Source organism: Oncorhynchus nerka, linkage group LG10, assembly GCF_034236695.1.
Source record: "Oncorhynchus nerka isolate Pitt River linkage group LG10, Oner_Uvic_2.0, whole genome shotgun sequence".
Classification (NCBI taxonomy): domain Eukaryota; kingdom Metazoa; phylum Chordata; class Actinopteri; order Salmoniformes; family Salmonidae; genus Oncorhynchus; species Oncorhynchus nerka.
In genome coordinates this window covers 86137896-86157575 of record NC_088405.1, presented here as the reverse complement: position 1 = coordinate 86157575, position 19680 = coordinate 86137896, and the positions used below count along the sequence as shown (strand labels likewise).

The window sequence follows — 19680 nt, the reverse complement described above, 5'->3', positions numbered from 1 at the left end:
AGCAACTGAGACGTGCTGTAACAACAGGTTCTGGAGGAACTAGGATAAGCTGTTACAACAGGTTCTGGAGCAACTGAGACACGCTGTAACAACAGGTTCTGGAGCAACTGAGACACGCTGTAACAACAGGTTCTGGAGCAACTGAGACACGCTGTAACAACAGGTTCTGGAGCAACTGAGACACGCTGTAACAACAGGTCCTGGAGCAACTGAAACACGCTGTAACAACAGGTTCTGGAGCAACTGAGACGTGCTGTAACAACAGGTTCTGGAGGAACTAGGATAAGCTGTTACAACAGGTTCTGGAGCAACTGAGACACGCTGTAACAACAGGTTCTGGAGCAACTGAGACACGCTGTAACAACAGGTTCTGGAAAAGTCAGTCACAACCACAAATGAGATTTGGAAATAAGATGTCACAAAAATACTGACACTTAAACTGCAAGCCATGAACTTTTATTTTCATCATTATCCCTTTTTGTTTGTTTAATATACTTGAAAGAAGCGGAGGGGGTTAAATTCTCGTTGGAAGACAGGAGGGTAAAGATACACAAATCAATGTCCTCGGTGAAAAGAAATGTACAACATTACATAATCATACTAACTGATCAAAAACATAATCATTAAAAACAACTTACAAATTGATGGGGAAAGCGCATTTAAGGCAATCTCTAGTTGGCTGAGTTTGTTCCAAAATAGTGTCAATCATTCTCCTACAGTGTAATGTAAGAGAAGTGGGACATGTACAGGTATGTAATGGGATGCTTTGGGTTCCTAGGCCGCTAAATAGGGCCGGGTGGGGGAGCTAGCGTGGGTGGGTGAGGGGTTGGACAGGGACATGTAGTTAATATTGCAAGACCAGGACATAGTCAGGGTGAAAGGAGAGAAGCAGAACCAGCAGGTAGACATTTCGTCAACTTTCTCCTATTTCAGTTGGGTGATGGGGATGGTGGGTTAGTAAGGTTAGAACCAACCCCTGTGGTGTCCATGGTGCTGAAAGAGGTGTTAGTTAAATACAGTAGAGCAAAAAGGCATGTCATTGCTGAAAGAGGTACAGTATTCCTTTTCGTTTTACAGTATTCCTGATCGATTTGCTGAGAAGACAATGACCAGAATCAGCCAAAGCTGTTTAGGATGCAGGTAGGTAGCTGGGACGTAGTGTTTACTGTTCATTTAAAGGGAGTGGTAATCGTCATTCAGTATAAACCATGAAACTCCTGCTGGTAGGCTACAATTGACCATCTTGAAAGAGTACAAAAGAGAGGGAATGTGAAAGGAAAAAGAGTGGAGGAGAATATCGATATTCCAATTATTTTAAGTTCAGTACAATTGAGGAAGTAAAGTTCATTTGCAGCTGTCACCACAATAAACAGAGTGTTTCATACGTTGGAGTATTTAGAAACGGCTGAGTAGTTCTACTGTTCAAGCTGCAGAGGAGAAAGAGGTCATATTCACAGAAAGAAGAAAAGAGACTACAGAAATCATCAAGACACATGTACATATCAACAAATCTATATATTACACAGCCATATAGAGGGTCTTCTTTTTTCTCTGTGGAAATCTTGGTACATGGGGATCGACTGGGACTTTTGGTTTATTAAAAAAGGAAAGGAAGTAGAACCAGAGACCTAATTCCATTCTGTCTGCTGGTTTAAAAAATGACAGTTAAAGTCTACAAACAGAATCCTTGGTCTTCTGTTGAAAAGGATATCTGGTGGGTCCGTGTGTGAGCACATAGTGGATCCTCTCTCCCGTACTTCTCTATCTCTGCCATCACCTGAGCTGTTTCAGCTGGTCTGAGACCAGAGGAGACACATTATCCTGGGTGTCCCATGTCCTGTGCCTCCTGGTCACAGAACAGTCAGTCAATAACCATCAGATCAGTCAGTCACAATCAGAACAGTCCATCCCAATCAGAACAGTCAGTGGGTCACCATCAGATCAGTCAGTCAGTCACCATCAGAACAGTCAGTCAGTCCCCATCAGAACAGTCACCATCAGAACAGTCAGTCAGTCCCCATCAGAACAGTCAGTCAGTCACCATCAGAACAGTCAGTCAGTCCCCATCAGAACAGTCACCATCAGAACAGTCAGTCACCATCAGAACAGTCAGTCAGTCCCCATCAGAACAGTCAGTCACCATCAGAACAGTCCATCAGTCCCCATCAGAACAGTCAGTCAGTCCCCATCAGAACAGTCAGTCAGTCACCATCAGAACAGTCACCATCAGAACAGTCAGTCAGTCACCATCAGAACAGTCAGTCAGTCCCCATCAGAACAGTCACCATCAGAACAGTCAGTCAGTCCCCATCAGAACAGTCAGTCAGTCACCATCAGAACAGTCAGTCAGTCCCCATCAGAACAGTCACCATCAGAACAGTCAGTCACCATCAGAACAGTCAGTCAGTCCCCATCAGAACAGTCAGTCACCATCAGAACAGTCCATCAGTCCCCATCAGAACAGTCAGTCAGTCCCCATCAGAACAGTCAGTCAGTCACCATCAGAACAGTCAGTCCGTCACCATCAGAACAGTCACCATCAGAACAGTCAGTCAGTCCCCATCAGAACAGTCAGTCAGTCCGTCACCATCAGATCAGACAGTCACCATCAGATCAGTCATTCAGTCACCATCAGATCAGTCAGTCACCACACTCACAGGCCCTGATCATGTCTCGTCACTCCTGTGAAGGGGTGCATTCACACATAAGAGCGTCCGATCAGGTTTATAAGAGAGAGAGGAGAGGGAGAGAGTTGGAAGGACTGTGGTCTGGTGAGGCCTGTTGATGTAGCCTACAGCAGTCTTTCCTGTCCTCTTCTGTGTGTAGTCTGGGGGTAGTCGGAGGGTACTCTGGGGGTAGTCAAGGGGTACTCTGGGGTAGTCGGGGGTACTCTGGAGGTAGGCTAGGGTAGTCGGGGGTACTCTGGGGTTAGTCTGGGGGTACTCTGGGGGTAGTCTGGGGGGTACTCTGGGGGTAGTCAGGGGGTAGTCTGGGAGTAGCCGGTATGTAGCCAGGGTGTAGTCTTGGAGTAGATGGATGGTGTAGCGTTCCCCTGCATGGCAGAGATAAGATCTCCTAGACTTTGGTTTCCTTTGTCTTTAAAAGTGGGTTGATGTGTGTGTGCATGCGTGTGTGTGTGTGTGTGTTTCCAGTATGTTTGTATCAGCGTGTACAGTGTATATGACTGTTTACACGTGTGTGTGTGTTTTCCGACTGAGGGTTCTGTTCCAGTTATCCCACTGAGTTGAGAGAAGTTCCATGGTCCAAGGATCAGTCCAGTGCAGTGCAGCATACATTATGTATATCCCCAGAGTGAGGTCCCAAATCAAACAGATGTGAATTCCCAGCCATGTCCAACACACAACAGTTCCATATCCACTCACTGTTACAATATGAGTCACAAAGTCGACTCTCTCCTCCCCAAAATAAAACCCACTGCAGTCACAAACACAATCTTCAGGTTTCCACGCTGTCTGCAAACAGAGAAGAAAGAGACAACGATAGAAGAGTATGAGATCAATCCCAACAATGGTTATGTGTACATTACAGCATTATCCATACGGAGGACTAAGAAGCGGCCGAGCAGCCGGCAGACCAAACAAAGCTTACATGCCAAGAACACAACGTCCCAGTCTGACAAAGGTTAGCACTAAATAATGCTCTTCTTCATAACTGTGAAGGAAAAATGGGTTGGCTTCAATGAAAAGGAAAAGTATTAGTTACATATAGCATGATTCCCTAAACAATGGAACTTCATGAATCACAACTGTGGAAAGACACGTTGGCTACACTACAAAGACGATCACAGGTCCTGATGGTCGCTAGGGAGATGAAGAACAACAGGGGAAACAGATGAGTGTAGAAAGGAAGATGAGAAAATTCTCTTGAGTTTATTGACCAGGCCAGACTCACCTCTGCTGCAGGAGATGTCACAGACATCAAGGCCAAAGGATAAAGGCAAGAGAAAAGAATAAGAACAGAAACAAAAACTACAGAGTGAGAGAGAGAGTGAGTGAGACAGCGAGAGAAAGAGAGAGAGAAAAAGAGAGAGCGAGAGAGAAAAAGAGAGAGAGAAAAAGAGAGGAGAGAGTCGGAAAAACAGAAGACATGTTAGTTACAAGCAGAAACAGAGGATGCTTAAGAAACACTGTTCTACTAGGTGGGGAACTATCAATGAATCAATGAATTGAACTTTATTTAAATACAGAGAAATCTAGTCCTGATATGGCTAGCCTCTATGGTGTCAAACAGACCGTAGCCATTACAGAACTACAGTCATGTACAACTTGGTTCATATACAACTTTTAATTTAACTAGGCAAGTCAGTTAAGAACAAATTCTTATTCGCAATGACAGCCTGCCCCAGCCAAACCCTAACAACACTGGGCCAATTGTGCACTGGTATGGGACTCCCAATCACAGCCGGATGTGATACCTGGAATCGAACCAGAGTCTGTAATGACACCTTTAGCACTGAGAGACCACTTCACTACTCGGGAGCCACTCAGGACTTTAACTCTAACAGGGCCGAGGTCCTGACTATATGTGCTGACCTGACCAAACCGCACATCCCCCTCTGTATCGTGCAACAATGGAAGCAGAACTACTGGCCACGCCTCATTATGTTTGGTTCATTAACTACTCAGTGATGTGGGGTTCAGTGGGACAAAGGTCTGCCTGATTCTTGACTGTAAGGATACTATAAGGAGAAGACAGACTGAATGTCAGTCAAGTGGAAAGCCTTAGGGATAACAACACATTATATTTAATCTTTTAACAGGCCCCTTCAGGTCACAGAAGCATCACAGGGGCTGAGTTCCTATTTCCTATATAGTGCACTACTTTTAACTAGGGTCCATAGGACTAGATAGGAAATAGGATGGCATTTGGGACACAGTCATAGTCAGTTTATAGCCAACAGGGAGGAGAGAGAAAAACCTGTGTGAGGGTAAATAACTCTGACGGACATCTTACCTTCTCCTCCAGATCCTTAATTTGTCTCCTCTGAATGTCTGTCTTATCCTCCAGGTCTCGGATTCTCTGAAAACATTGTTGTTCCCTTAGTGAGTATATCCAATCTATTCAACAGTAACATTGCATGCTATAGCTGAATTAACTTCATGCCAAGCCAACACAAATATGCTCCATGAATCTATATTTTACATACACTTTTGAATCACTGCTGGAAAAATAAATAAACTTTACAACAAACGTTAAGAAAACATATATGTATTGTATAGTCAGGTAAACATCCGTATTACAGTTTTGGTGTATCAGTAAAAATGATTTAGATAAATTTGGGGTTTCATTGGAGCATCTGCCTGTGGCATGGTTTATTGAAACATTAAATGCTTTCTGTAAAACCATGGGTGAGACAGGTATGCTGACAGCTCTGCCCTTGGAGTAGCCTGGTAAGGGGTTCAGCAGCTGCTTGTGTGTGAGAGGCTGCCACACGATGCTGCTGTCCTCTGGAGTGGATCAGCCAGTGTAAACTGTAAATCAATGGAACATCGCCCTCTACAGTAGCATTTAGGAACTGCAGCAGCTGCATCATCTTTGTTCCACGTTACAGTAAATTACAATTCGGGTTGAACAATCTCTTGTTCATTCCAGAAAACATATGCTGTTCTGTTAAATGTTGTAACTGCTTAGAGTAACAATATAAAGTTGATGTCAGGTGTAAGTGTTGCATACTAAGTATTGAACTGATGTTAGGACTGAGGATCTGTGAAAGCTATCCTTCTGTTCTTTCTAGACATACTGTATTTTATTGATCCTTCTTTCATCAAAGTGGGTACAAGTGTGAATTCCTCATGTTAAGTGAATGCCATATGTTGACTCCTATGCAGGTGCATCAGGGTTCTACTGGTGTGACTGTCTGCCTTGTCCTTGATTTAACCACCATAGAATTAGACATTAGAATACCTTGGTGTAACCACCATAGAATTAGACATTAGAATACCTTGGTGTAACCACCATAGAATTAGACATTAGAATACCTTGATGTAACCACCATAGAATTAGACATTAGAATACCTTGGTGTAACCACCATAGAATTAGACATTAGAATACCTTGGTGTAACCACCATAGAATTAGACATTAGAATACCTTGGTGTAACCACCATAGAATTAGACATTAGAATACCTTGGTGTAACCACCATAGAATTAGACATTAGAATATCCTGGTCTAACCACCATAGAATTAGACATTAGAATACCTTGGTGTAACCACCATAGAATTAGACATTAGAATATCCTGGTCTAACCAACAGGTATCGACCCTGGGTTGTCTGTGTGACTAAGACATGTGTCCACTAACACAAAGCTTCAGGTCTAAAGTCTCAGACAAGGCGACTCATAGAGAAAACATAGTTTCAGCTGCAATTTCAACAGACAGTCCTCATCTGTTGAGTCATGTCTCATGTTGAGTCATCAAAGGGAGTGTACTTATAATACATTTTAATGGATAATGGGTTTGATTTACACTGGGGCCACCCATGAAAATGTACATGTATGAATACACTGTAAGTGACTTTGGACAAAAGCGTCAGCTGAATGGAATATATTGTGTTGACTGTATATTGTACCTGATGGGCCTGGTGGAGCAGCTCCATCCTCTCAGCCAGAACCTGACAGTCGAACTCTCTGCTCTTCCTCAGCATCTGTCTGCGTAGCTTCTCCACAGACGTACGTAGCTCGTCCTTCTGCATGTCACTCAGAGGCTCGCCGTACCCGATCACCTTGTCCTGCTGCAGCGCGTTGTAGAGAGTAGCCTCCAGCTCCTGGATTTGCTGTGGGTGGAGGTTGAGGGGGTAGTTAGCCAAAGTGACGATAATATAATGTATGTAGATAGCCATCATCTACAAGTCGGTACTGGCTAGGGGAGAGGTGTATGCATTGCACACAACAATAGATGTTACACTTACAGTATGTTCAAAGTTCACTTGAAATGGAACACGTTTGTGGCCAATGAAAAAGCAATTGTGTATTTAAAGGCAGGAGGTTGAATGAGGGGGAATGCAACAGTTACCGTGTAGGCCTGATCCAGGGCTGACTTCCTGTAGTCCAGCTCCTCCTCCAGATAGCCTTTCTGCTTACAGAACATCTCCTGTGGGGACAGTGCTCTCGGGTCAGTGTTTTGATCTCAATACTGTGACTGAAGAAGTCAGTACCATCCTCAACAGTTCCTAACATCACATCAACAGGTAGTGATACAGGTAGTGTTGTCTTTACACCTTATAGTCGTTTGAGCATCTCTTCCACACAAACATGATATATTACACAACATGTGCCAGGCTTGTAATACTGTAGGCAATATTCAGAGACACACTCGTCTGCTTCTGCGAGATAACAACATACAACAAACGTCCTGCTTATGTCACAGTTACAAACCTGGAATAGTGGAAACAAGACTGGGAGGAAACCAGGAACACAGGAGAGTAAATATATTGTGCACATACACTCTTCATTTACGTCATTGAGCAGAGGCTCTTATCCAGAGCGACATACAGAAGCAATTCGTGTCAAGTGCCTTGCCCAAGGGCACATCGGCAGATTTTTCACCTAGTTGGCTCGGGGATTCAAACCAGCAACCTTTCAGTTAGTTACTGGCCCAACTCTCTTAACCACTAGGCTACCTGCCGCCCATAAACCATATAAGCAGCAATATGACATTTTAATTCCATGAAACGCAGTAAAAACTACTCAAGTCAAGCCGAGCTAGCGTGATGTGACAGTGAGTGAGGGATGTGAATGGAGAAGGAACTCACCATCTCGAGCTCCAGGTCAATCATCTTCTGGTGCAGCGCTGCCTCTGTTCCCTCAATCTGTTGTATCCACTAGGGGGAGACAAAGACAGCACAATGCACAACAATGACTTTGATAAGTAACAATGCTATATGAATGGCTATGACATTGCTTACAAGTAACTTTGAACTAAGCAACAATATTTGTTTTGTATTGGCATACCTTTTCAGCAAGAGAGAGGACAGTGCTAGCTTGAATAATGGCCACTTGCTCCTCATTTCGCAAGTTCTGAATAAAAAAAATAAAAATAAGGTAAAACAATCTTGATTTTTAATAATTTGGCAAAGAAGGAGTGATTGGATAACATTGGCAAAACATCAGTAACAACATATTATAGAGCCCATTCCAACAGACTTACCCCATTATCACCCAGAATGTCTAGGAGCTTGATCAGGTCAGGTACACAGACATCCTGGGAAAGGATTGAAATAAACAATAAGCATCCTATTTCGCCTGACATTGTTTAGCAGGAAGACAAAATATCACGTGTTGTAAAAAAAAAGAACAGACTTTGCTGAGGAAAAATGTACTTGATACGATTGTGATGTGTTGTTGTCTCACCAAGCTATTTTAAGACGAAGGCACTAACTGTAAGTAGCTCTGGATAAGAGCGTCTGCTAAATGACTAAAATGTCAAATGTTACAACGCAATCAGATATTATTGAGATGGGTTATACCTTCACTCCTTCCTTCATACAGTAGATCTGTAGGGCGCTGACACCCTCGGAGAACGGATGCATGCGGAGATGATTAAACGGAGGGGACTTTCGCTCACGCTCCTACAGGAGGAAAATTACATTTATTTAATCAGTTAAAAGCATTGGTTAAAAGGATGGAACCGACGAGGTGAAAAATCTGTTGATGTGCCCTTGAGCAAGGCACTTAACCCTAATTTGCTCCAGGGGCGCCATACTACTATGGCTGACCCTGTAAAACAACACATTTCCCTGCATATATCTGTTGTATGTGACAATAAAACATATATACTGTACCAGTTAAAAGTTTGGACACCCCTACTCATTAAAGGGTTTTTCTTTATTTTGAAAAGAAGCAAACAAATGCTCAGCATATGTGGGAACTCCTTCAAGACTGTTGGAAAAGCATTCCTCATGAAGCTGTTATACAGAATGCCAAGAGTGTGCAAAACTGTCATCAAGGCAAAGGGTGGCTACTTTGAAGAATCTCAAAAATAACATGATTTGAGTTGGTTAATACTTTTTTGGTTACTACATAATTCCATATGTGTTATTTCATAGTTTTGATGTCTTCACTATTATTTTACAATGTAGAAAATAGCTAAAATAAAGAAAAATCCTGGAATGAGTAGGTATGTCCACACTTTTGACTGGTACTGTATATATATTTTTATGATTAGACAAAGAAGACTGTGGAGGGATTCAGTGCAGGGATATTTTCTGTTGTTCTATTCTTTATCCAGTAGATGGAAGCACCATCCTTTTGGGGACTTATTGCAGTATCTGCACTGCAGCACAGAATGCACAAAGCCCTGTGTTCTGAGCCTGTCTCATGGCCATGCAATTGATTAGCATGTTGGCAGAAGCAGCAAGCAGTGCTGGGCTGGGCTGTAGGTCTTGGGGCAGGAATTATCATGCTCCGCACGGCCAGGGCCTAGATGTGCTCGGAACAGAGAAAATAGCCTGCCAAGTGTTTGTGTGTGTGTGTGTGTGTGTGTTGGGGCTGAGAAACACTGAGCTGAGAGACTGTAACACTGAATACAAAGGTTCCCCAAACAAGCCTGAAGTAAAGTGTTTAATGTGTCCCTCTCTGTTCTTGTCAATTTGGTAAAACATCTATTGATGGGAATATTACAAACCCATTATATATATTTATCTAGTCCACCACTGATCTTAGACAATTTTATTTAAGTAAACAGCTGTGATTCCATTCAAATGTACAGTATGCTTCATTAACCTGGGGCGGCAGGGTAACCTAGTGGTTAGCGCATTGGACTAGTAACCGAAAGGTTGCAAGTTCAAATCCCCGAGCTGACAAGGTACAAAATCTGTCGTTCTGCCCTTGAACAGGCAGTTAACCCATTGTTCCTAGGCCGTCATTGAAAATAAGAATTTGTTCTTAACTGACTTGCCTAGTAAAATAAAGGTAAAATAAAATAAATAAAAACCTGCCCACCTCTAGTTCCAGTATTCTGAATTCCAAGAGCTCATTCTGGTCCTTGGAGTCTTGCAGCTCCTGTTGCTGTCGCCCACATTTTGCATCTAACTTCTCCACCTGCAGAAGACCAGATGTATAGCATGAAGGTCAGAGCCTGCCAGTTGCATGGACTTCCATACCTCTGCAATATCAAGTGGTGCATAGTGAATGTTCAGATCCAAAATGGCTACCATGCATCACCCTTCTCAGAAGTGGACATTAGTGGAGGGCGAGGTGAGTTGACTTTACTGCAGAAAGTAAAGTGCTTCCATGTGATGAATGGTGTAAATGCAACACTATTATAACATCAATGATATCATAGAAGGACAGACCTTTTCCAGCAGCTCCTGATTCCTCCTGAAGAACAGCTGTTTCTCCTCTACCCACTTGGAGTCCTGCCAGAAGAGAACCCAGTTTCAATGAGGGAAACATTGTCTTCTGTTACTTATAACCATGGAATTAGAGTCAGTGTACCAATGAGTTTACCAGTTTATTTCTCTGGTTACAACGTACTGATGAGGCTTGTCTTATGAAATATCTAACATTTATATATAATAACAATATACTATAACATTATATAATGTATATATGCTCCCGTAGATCGATATCATACACTGAGTGTACAAAACATTAGGAACATCTTCCTAATATTAAGTTGCACCCCCACTCTTTCGCCCTCAGAACAGCCTCAATTCGTCAGGGCATGGACTACACAAGGTGTCAAAAGCGTTCCACAGGAATGCTGGTTCATGTTGAGTCTAATGCCTCCCACAGTTGTGTCAAGTTGGCTGAATGCCCTTTGGGTGGTGGACCATCCATGGTACACACAGGAAACTGTGCAGTGTTTCAGTTCTTGACACAAACCGGTGCGCCTGGGTCCTACTACCATACCCCATTCAAAGGCACTTAAATATTTTGTCTTGCCCATTCACCCCTGAATGGCACACATACACAATCCATGTCTCAATTGTCTAAAGGCTTAAAAATCCTTCTTTAACCTGTCTCCTCCCTTTCATCTTAAGAGTTAACAAGTGACATCAATAAGGGATTATAGCTTTCACCTGGATTCACCTGGTTAGTCTATGTAATGGAAAGAGCAGGTGTTCCTAACGTTTTGTACACTCAGTGTAGCTATCCCATTATGGATAGCATTTCAGTTTGTTAACTGATCTGACCAACAGTGTATGAAATACTAGCTTCGATCACAACCCTATTCAAAATTGTCATTCTGTGTTGTGGGGCAACCGAATCAATACATTCATTGACATTTCCTCTTGATCACCAAGACGAATCACTACGAAACAGTCCAACACTCTTTTTTTCACAGCCCTGTTACATTTGGTACTCGTAGTAGGTAAATAATAAGGTCATGTACAGTTCAAGCCACCCATGCGACTGGGACATTGTGTATAGCCTTTCTCTATGTCGTAGGACCCATCCCAAATGGCAGCCATTTGCTTTTATAGTGTTCTACGCTGACCAAACAGAGCCCTGGACCCTGGTCAAGAGTAGTACACGATATAGGAAACAAGGGTTCCATTTGGGAAGCAGCCCATGTCTTGTGTTGGTCTGTATTGGGAGTAATGTCATTGGTCTGTATTGGGGGTAATGTCATTGGTCTGTATTGGGGGTAATGTCATTGGTCTGTATTGGGGGTAATGTCATTGGTCTGTATTGGGAGTAATGTCATTGGTCTGTATTGGGAGTAATGTCATTGGTCTGTATTGGGTGTAATGTCATTGGTCTGTATTGGGAGTAATGTCATTGGTCTGTATTGGGAGTAATGTCATTGGTCTGTATTGGGAGTAATGTCATTGGTCTGTATTGGGAGTAATGTCATTGGTCTGTATTGGGTGTAATGTCATTGGTCTGTATTGGGAGTAATGTCATTGGTCTGTATTGGGAGTAATGTCATTGGTCTATATTGGGAGTAATGTCATTGGTCTGTATTGGGGGTAATGTCATTGGTCTGTATTGGGAGTAATGTCATTGGTCTGTATTGGGAGTAATGGCATTGGTCTGTATTGGGAGTAATGTCATTGGTCTGTATTGGGAGTAATGTCATTGGTCTGTATTGGGAGTAATGTCATTGGTCTGTATTGGGGGTAATGTCATTGGTCTGTATTGGGGGTAATGTCATTGGTCTGTATTGGGAGTAATGTCATTGGTCTGTATTGGAAGTAATGTCATTGGTCTGTATTGGGGGTAATGTCATTGGTCTGTATTGGGAGTAATGTCATTGGTCTGTATTGGGGGTAATGTCATTGGTCTGTAATGATCGTAATTATCGTATTTCGTCGTCTCCTATCTGCCCAACACGTTCACCGTCTACCGTAGCACTGTAGTAACTATCACACTCAACTGAACGACTTGATTAGTGTAGTGTTAGCTAGCTACATAGCTAGCTACATAGTTGTCTTTGCTGTCTTCGTATCCAAGATAATTGTGTAGCTTAGAGTGTGGAGTCTTAGAGTGATAATTGCGTTATTATCGTTTTTCGTCGCCCTCCTATCTGCCTAGCAGCTAGCCAGCTAGCATACGTTCACCGGCTACCGTAGCACTGTAGTAACTATCACACTCAACTGAACGACTTGATTAGTGTAGTATTAGATAGCTACATAGTTGTCTTTGCTGTCTTCGTATCCAAGATAATTGTGTAGTTTAGAGTGCGTAGTCTTAGAGTGATTATCTTAATTCACCGAGGTTAGCTAGCCAGCTATTTTGTCGTCCTTAACGTAGGAGACACTCCTAGCTAGCCAATAGCCAGCCAACGTCTACTGAATAGAACTTTCGCATTCCGGTCGCATTCCGCGTCGCTCCACAGGTAGTATCACTTTTTCATTTCATTTCATTACAGTCCCAACGGTGTGATTTGTTTGATCGTAGCTAGCTACATAGCTAGCTACATAGCCGTCTTTGTTTCAAAGATAATTGTGTAGTCTAGAGCGATTTTCTAGGTTAGCTAGCCAGCTATTGTCGTTCTCCTAACGCAACGTAACGTAACCAACACTGCTAGCTAGCCAGCTAGCTCCCGAAAAGCAGCATTGTAGAAACTTCACACTCAACGGTACGACTTGATTAGGGTAGTGTCAACAACGCAGCTAGCCTACCCCAGCAGTACTCTATCATTTTAATCATTTTAGTCAATTAGATTCTTGCTACGTAAGCTTAACTTTCTGAACATTCGAGACGTGTAGTCCACTTGTCATTCCAATCTCCTCTGCATTAGCGTAGCCTCTTCTCTAGCCTGTCAACTATGTGTCTGTCTATCCCTGTTCTCTCCTCTCTGCACAGACCATACAAACGCTCCACACCGCATGGCCGCAGCCACCCTAATCTGGTGGTCCCAGCGCACGACCCACGTGGAGTTCCAGGTCTCCGGTAGCCTCTGGAACTGCCGATCTGCGGCCAACAAGGCAGAGTTCATCTCAGCCTATGCCTCCCTCCAGTCCCTCGACTTCTTGGCTCTGACGGAAACATGGATCACCACAGACAACACCGCTACTCCTACTGCTCTCTCTTCGTCCGCCCACGTGCTCTCGCACACCCGAGAGCTTCTGGTCAGCGGGGTGGTGGCACCGGGATCCTCATCTCTCCCAAGTGGTCATTCTCTCTTTCTCCCCTTACCCATCTGTCTATCGCCTCCTTTGAATTCCATGCTGTCACAGTTACCAGCCCTTTCAAGCTTAACATCCTTATCATTTATCGCCCTCCAGGTTCCCTCGGAGAGTTCATCAATGAGCTTGATGCCTTGATAAGCTCCTTTCCTGAGGACGGCTCACCTCTCACAGTTCTGGGCGACTTTAACCTCCCCACGTCTACCTTTGACTCATTCCTCTCTGCCTCCTTCTTTCCACTCCTCTCCTCTTTTGACCTCACCCTCTCACCTTCCCCCTACTCACAAGGCAGGCAATACGCTCGACCTCATCTTTACTAGATGCTGTTCTTCCACTAACCTCATTGCAACTCCCCTCCAAGTCTCCGACCACTACCTTGTATCCTTTTCCCTCTCGCTCTCATCCAACACTTCCCACACTGCCCCTACTCGGATGGTATCGCGCCGTCCCAACCTTCGCTCTCTCTCCCCGCTACTCTCTCCTCTTCCATCCTATCATCTCTTCCCTCTGCTCAAAACTTCTCCAACCTATCTCCTGATTCTGCCTCCTCAACCCTCCTCTCCTCCCTTTCTGCATCCTTTGACTCTCTATGTCCCCTATCCTCCAGGCCGGCTCGGTCCTCCCCTCCCGCTCCGTGGCTCGGACGACTCATTGCGAGCTCACAGAACAGGGCTCCGGGCAGCCGAGCGGAAATGGAGGAAAACTCGCCTCCCTGCGGACCTGGCATCCTTTCACTCCCTCCTCTCTACATTTTCCTCCTCTGTCTCTGCTGCTAAAGCCACTTTCTACCACTCTAAATTCCAAGCATCTGCCTCTAACCCTAGGAAGCTCTTTGCCACCTTCTCCTCCCTCTTGAATCCTCCTCCCCCCTCCCCCTCCTCCCTCTCTGCAGATGACTTCGTCAACCATTTTGAAAAGAAGGTCGACGACATCCGATCCTCGTTTGCTAAGTCAAACGACACCGCTGGTTCTGCTCACACTGCCCTACCCTGTGCTCTGACCTCTTTCTCCCTCTCTCTCCAGATGACATCTCGCGTCTTGTGACGGCCGGCCGCCCAACAACCTGCCCGCTTGACCCTATCCCCTCCTCTCTTCTCCAGACCATCTCCGGTGACCTTCTCCCTTACCTCACCTCGCTCATCAACTCATCCCTGACCGCTGGCTACGTCCCTCCCGTCTTCAAGAGAGCGAGAGTTGCACCCCTTCTGAAAAACCTACACTCGATCCCTCCGATGTCAACAACTACAGACCAGTATCCCTTCTTTCTTTTCTCTCCAAAACTCTTGAACGTGCCGTCCTTGGCCAGCTCTCCCGCTATCTCTCTCAGAATGACCTTCTTGATCCAAATCAGTCAGGTTTCAAGACTAGTCATTCAACTGAGACTGCTCTTCTCTGTATCACGGAGGCGCTCCGCACTGCTAAAGCTAACTCTCTCTCCTCTGCTCTCATCCTTCTAGACCTATCGGCTGCCTTCGATACTGTGAACCATCAGATCCTCCTCTCCACCCTCTCCGAGTTGGGCATCTCCGCGCGGCCCACGCTTGGATTGCGTCCTACCTGACAGGTCGCTCCTACCAGGTGGCGTGGCGAGAATCCGTCTCCTCACCACGTGCTCTCACCACTGGTGTCCCCCAGGCTCTGTTCTAGGCCCTCTCCTATTCTCGCTATACACCAAGTCACTTGGCTTTGTCATAACCTCACATGGTCTCTCCTATCATTGCTATGCAGACGACACACAATTAATCTTCTCCTTTCCCCTTCTGACGACCAGGTGGCGAATCGCATCTCTGCATGTCTGGCAGACATATCAGTGTGGATGACGGATCATCACCTCAAGCTGAACCTCGGCAAGACGGAGCTGCTCTTCCTCCCGGGAAGGACTGCCCGTTCCATGATCTCGCCATCACGGTTGACAACTCCATTGTGTCCTCGTCCCAGAGCGCTAAGAACCTTGGCGTGATCCTGGACAACACCCTGTCGTTCTCAAATAACATCAAGGCGGTGGCCCGTTCCTGTAGGTTCATGCTCTACAACATCCGCAGAGTACGACCCTGCCTCACACAGGAAGCGGCGCAGGTCCTAATCCAGGCACTTGTCATCTCCCGTCTGGATTACTGCAACTCGCTGTTGGCTGGGCTCCCTGCCTGTGCCATTAAACCCCTACAACTCATCCAGAACGCCGCAGCCCGTCTGGTGTTCAACCTTCCCAAGTTCTCTCACGTCACCCCGCTCCTCCGCTCTCTCCACTGGCTTCCAGTTGAAGCTCGCATCCGCTACAAGACCATGGTGCTTGCCTACGGAGCTGTGAGGGGAACGGCACCTCAGTACCTCCAGGCTCTGATCAGGCCCTACACCCAAACAAGGGCACTGCGTTCATCCACCTCTGGCCTGCTCGCCTCCCTACCACTGAGGAAGTACAGTTCCCGCTCAGCCCAGTCAAAACTGTTCGCTGCTCTGGCCCCCCAATGGTGGAACAAACTCCCTCACGACGCCAGGACAGCGGAGTCAATCACCACCTTCCGGAGACACCTGAAACCCCACCTCTTTAAGGAATACCTAGGATAGGATAAAGTAATCCTTCTCCCCCTCCCCCTTAAAAGACCTAGATGCACTATTGTAAAGTGGCTGTTCCACTGGATGTCATAAGGTGAAAGCACCAATTTGTAAGTCGCTCTGGATAAGAGCGTCTGCTAAATGACTTAAATGTAAATGTAATGTAAATGTATTGGGGGTAATGTCATTGGTCTGTATTGGGAGTAATGTCATTGGTCTGTATTGGGGGTAATGTCATTGGTCTGTATTGGGAGTAATGTCATAGGTCTGTATTGGGAGTAATGTCATAGGTCTGTATTGGGAGTAATGTCATTGGTCTGTATTGGGAGTAATGTCATTGGTCTGTATTGGGGGTAATGTCATTGGTCTGTATTGGGAGTAATGTCATTGGTCTGTATTGGGGGTAATGTCATTGGTCTGTATTGGGTGTAATGTCATTGGTCTGTATTGGGAGTAATGTCATTGGTCTGTATTGGGTGTAATGTCATTGGTCTGTATTGGGAGTAATGTCATTGGTCTGTATTGGGAGTAATGTCATTGGTCTGTATTGGGGGTAATGTCATTGGTCTGTATTGGGGGTAATGTCATTGGTCTGTATTGGGAGTAAAGTCATTGGTCTGTATTGGGAGTAATGTCATTGGTCTGTATTGGGGGTAATGTCATTTACCTGTCCTTTGTGGGCGAGCTCCTTCTCCAGGTCTTCTATCTTGGCCTTGTACCTGAGAATGTCTGCATGTAGCTGCTCCTGAGCCTGGGAAACACAACATTATTCACATTAACATCATCCACTGGATACAGCTGAATGTGACTGGTTGGTGTTGTTTTAGAATGCATGAGCAGTGCTGTAGTTGTACTGGGGTATATGTTCTTAATATTTTGTACACTTAGTCTAGAATGCATATGCAGTCTTATCAGCATTTTACTGAATACAGAAACCAATCTGGCATGACCCCATCCCTATTGTCACAGAGGATGGCCAAATACAATCTTATGTGGGTGATATTTTACTGAACATTAAAGCCACTGTACACCCCAGCTCATTTTTAATTGTCTTTGTTTTGTTGATGAAACGGAGGAGAGGAGCATCCAGCATCGTGGTAAAATGATCATCTGCAGTAGATAGTCTGCTGTTCTGGCGCTCGAGGGGAAAACGGTGTTCGCTGTTTGAAGTAACTACTTTGTTGTTGTAATATCACAACCGGACGAGGCAGTTTCACCAAGACCACATTCCAGCTTTAATGGCACTGATATTTAACTGAATATTAATGGCAGTGATATTTATGTAAAAAAAATATATTTAATTTAATTTAGCCTTTATTTAACTAGGCAAGTTAGTTAAGAACAAATTCTTATTTACAATGACAGCCTACACAGGTACATTAATGGCAGTGATATTTAAGGTAACATTAATGGCAGTGATATTTAAGGTAACATTAATGGCAGTGATATTTAAGGTAACATTAATGGCAGTGATATTTAAGGTAACATTAATGGCAGTGATATTTAAGGTAACATTAATGGCAGTGATATTTAAGGTAACATTAATGGCAGTGATATTTAAGTTAACATTAATGGCAGTGATATTTAAGGTAACATTAATGGCAGTGATATTTAAGGTAACATTAATGGCAGTGATATTTAAGGTAACATTAATGGCAGTGATATTTAAGGTAACATTAATGGCAGTGATATTTAAGGTAACATTAATGGCAGTGATATTTAAGGTAACATTAATGGCAGTGATATTTAAGTTAACATTAATGACAGTGATATTTAAGTTAACATTAATAGCAGTGATATTTAAGGTAACATTAATGGCAGTGATATTTAAGGTAACATTAATGGCAGTGATATTTAAGGTAACATTAATGGCAGTGATATTTAAGTTAACATTAATGACAGTGATATTTAAGTTAACATTAATAGCAGTGATATTTAAGGTAACATTAATAGCAGTGATATTTAAGGTAACATTAATGGCAGTGATATTTAAGGTAACATTAATGACAGTGATATTTAAGGTAACATTAATAGCAGTGATATTTAAGGTAACATTAATCGCAGTGATATTTAAGTTAACATTAATGGCAGTGATATTTAAGTTAACATTAATGGCAGTGATATTTAAGGTAACATTAATAGCAGTGATATTTAAGGTAACATTAATGGCAGTGATATTTAAGTTAACATTAATGGCAGTGGCACTGTACCTTAGCTTCTATCTCAGCGTCCAGAAGGCCCCCTTGATGTTCCTGCAGCAGGGCGTATGCCCTCTGTAGGGCCTGGTATTCTCTGGTCAGCTGCCTGAAGCGCAGCTCCGACTCCTCATTGACCAGCCCCTGTGACCATGAACAGACCCCAGGGTTAGAGAGAAGACATTGGGAGGAAAGCCAGGAAGTGTCACACCTGCTCCCATAGAGAGATTAGAAACACATTGGTTCAGGGAAAGTAGATGCTGATGTGCTGCTGGTGCTTGTGCAAAGGTTAATGATCACTTATCATAAATAAAGTTCCTTCCCCACCCAGGGACTGTGTCGATTGCCTGTGACATGAACAGGTCTCACCTCATCCAGGTCTTCATCAGGAGTGGCTGGAGTGCGGTCCATGCGAAACGAAGCCACGGAGGACGTCTCTGAGTCCATGGATTCCTCATCGTATCCAAAGAAGGTGTCCACTACAATGTGTCTCTGTGTAGAGAGAGATCACAGGATTGTGGGGAAAAAGTATATTTCCCAAGGCAGATGAATGTATTATTGTACTGATATTTTTTATTGTGTTGTCATGGGAAGAAAAAACTCTACCTTTATTGGTCTGTTGCTTCGTTTATGCCTCTTCTTCCGCAATAGTTTTTCCCTATCCTGAAACATATCAGGCATGTCAGAACAGTTAGAGCTATCCAGGAATCCTTGGGACCTCCCTACCATACACCCTAGCCATAACCCCTACCCTAAACCTAACTCTAACTATTCCCCTTACCTAACCTTAACCCTAACCTTAACCCTTACCTTTCTAAATGTAAACTTCAATGGGGTGACGTCAGAGTGTCCCAAGGTCCCATTTAGACTTTTCCATTTAAGAACTACCAACAAACAAACATACAACTTCAGCAACCATGGATACATTTCCTGAGATCAGCCAATTGTACCTGTCAAAGAGCAAAAGAGTCAGATACTGTGTGTCCACCAGTTCTCCAGATACTGTGTCCACCAGTTCTCCAGATACTGTGTCCACCAGTTCTCCAGATACTGTGTGTCCACCAGTTCTCCAGATACTGTGTGTCCACCAGTTCTCCAGATACTGTGTGTCAACCAGTTCTCCAGATTCTGTGTGTCAACCAGTTCTCCAGATACTGTGTCCACCAGTTCTCCAGATAGTGTGTGTCCACCAGTTCTCCAGATACTGTGTGTCAACCAGTTCTCCAGATTATGTGTGTCAACCAGTTCTCCAGATACTGTGTGTCCACCAGTTCTCCAGATACTGTGTGTCCACCAGTTCTCCAGATACTGTGTGTCAACCAGTTCTCCAGATA

The 19680-nt window shown here is 44.1% G+C and overlaps 1 protein-coding gene across 5 annotated transcripts in view; it reads right to left on the bottom strand.

The window, feature by feature from the left end:
• Positions 1-436: 436 nt before the first annotated feature.
• The window catches only part of jakmip2 (janus kinase and microtubule interacting protein 2), a 45572-nt gene continuing 26328 nt past the window's right edge, over positions 437-19680 (bottom strand). For 2 of the 5 annotated variants that reach the window (XM_029671754.2, XM_029671755.2), the window contains exons 8-22: positions 18953-19009; positions 18716-18838; positions 18362-18490; positions 16819-16902; positions 10314-10376; positions 9961-10059; positions 8487-8588; positions 8168-8221; positions 7972-8037; positions 7773-7841; positions 7034-7111; positions 6591-6794; positions 4975-5040; positions 3913-3989; positions 3392-3473 (exon numbers count right to left, since the gene is read on the bottom strand). In XM_029671754.2, coding sequence (XP_029527614.2) covers positions 3939-3989; positions 4975-5040; positions 6591-6794; positions 7034-7111; positions 7773-7841; positions 7972-8037; positions 8168-8221; positions 8487-8588; positions 9961-10059; positions 10314-10376; positions 16819-16902; positions 18362-18490; positions 18716-18838; positions 18953-19009 — 1245 coding nt within the window. In that variant the 3' untranslated portion in view covers positions 3392-3473; positions 3913-3938. The other 3 variants (XM_029671752.2, XM_029671753.2, XM_065023892.1) reach the window with 2 other exon arrangements.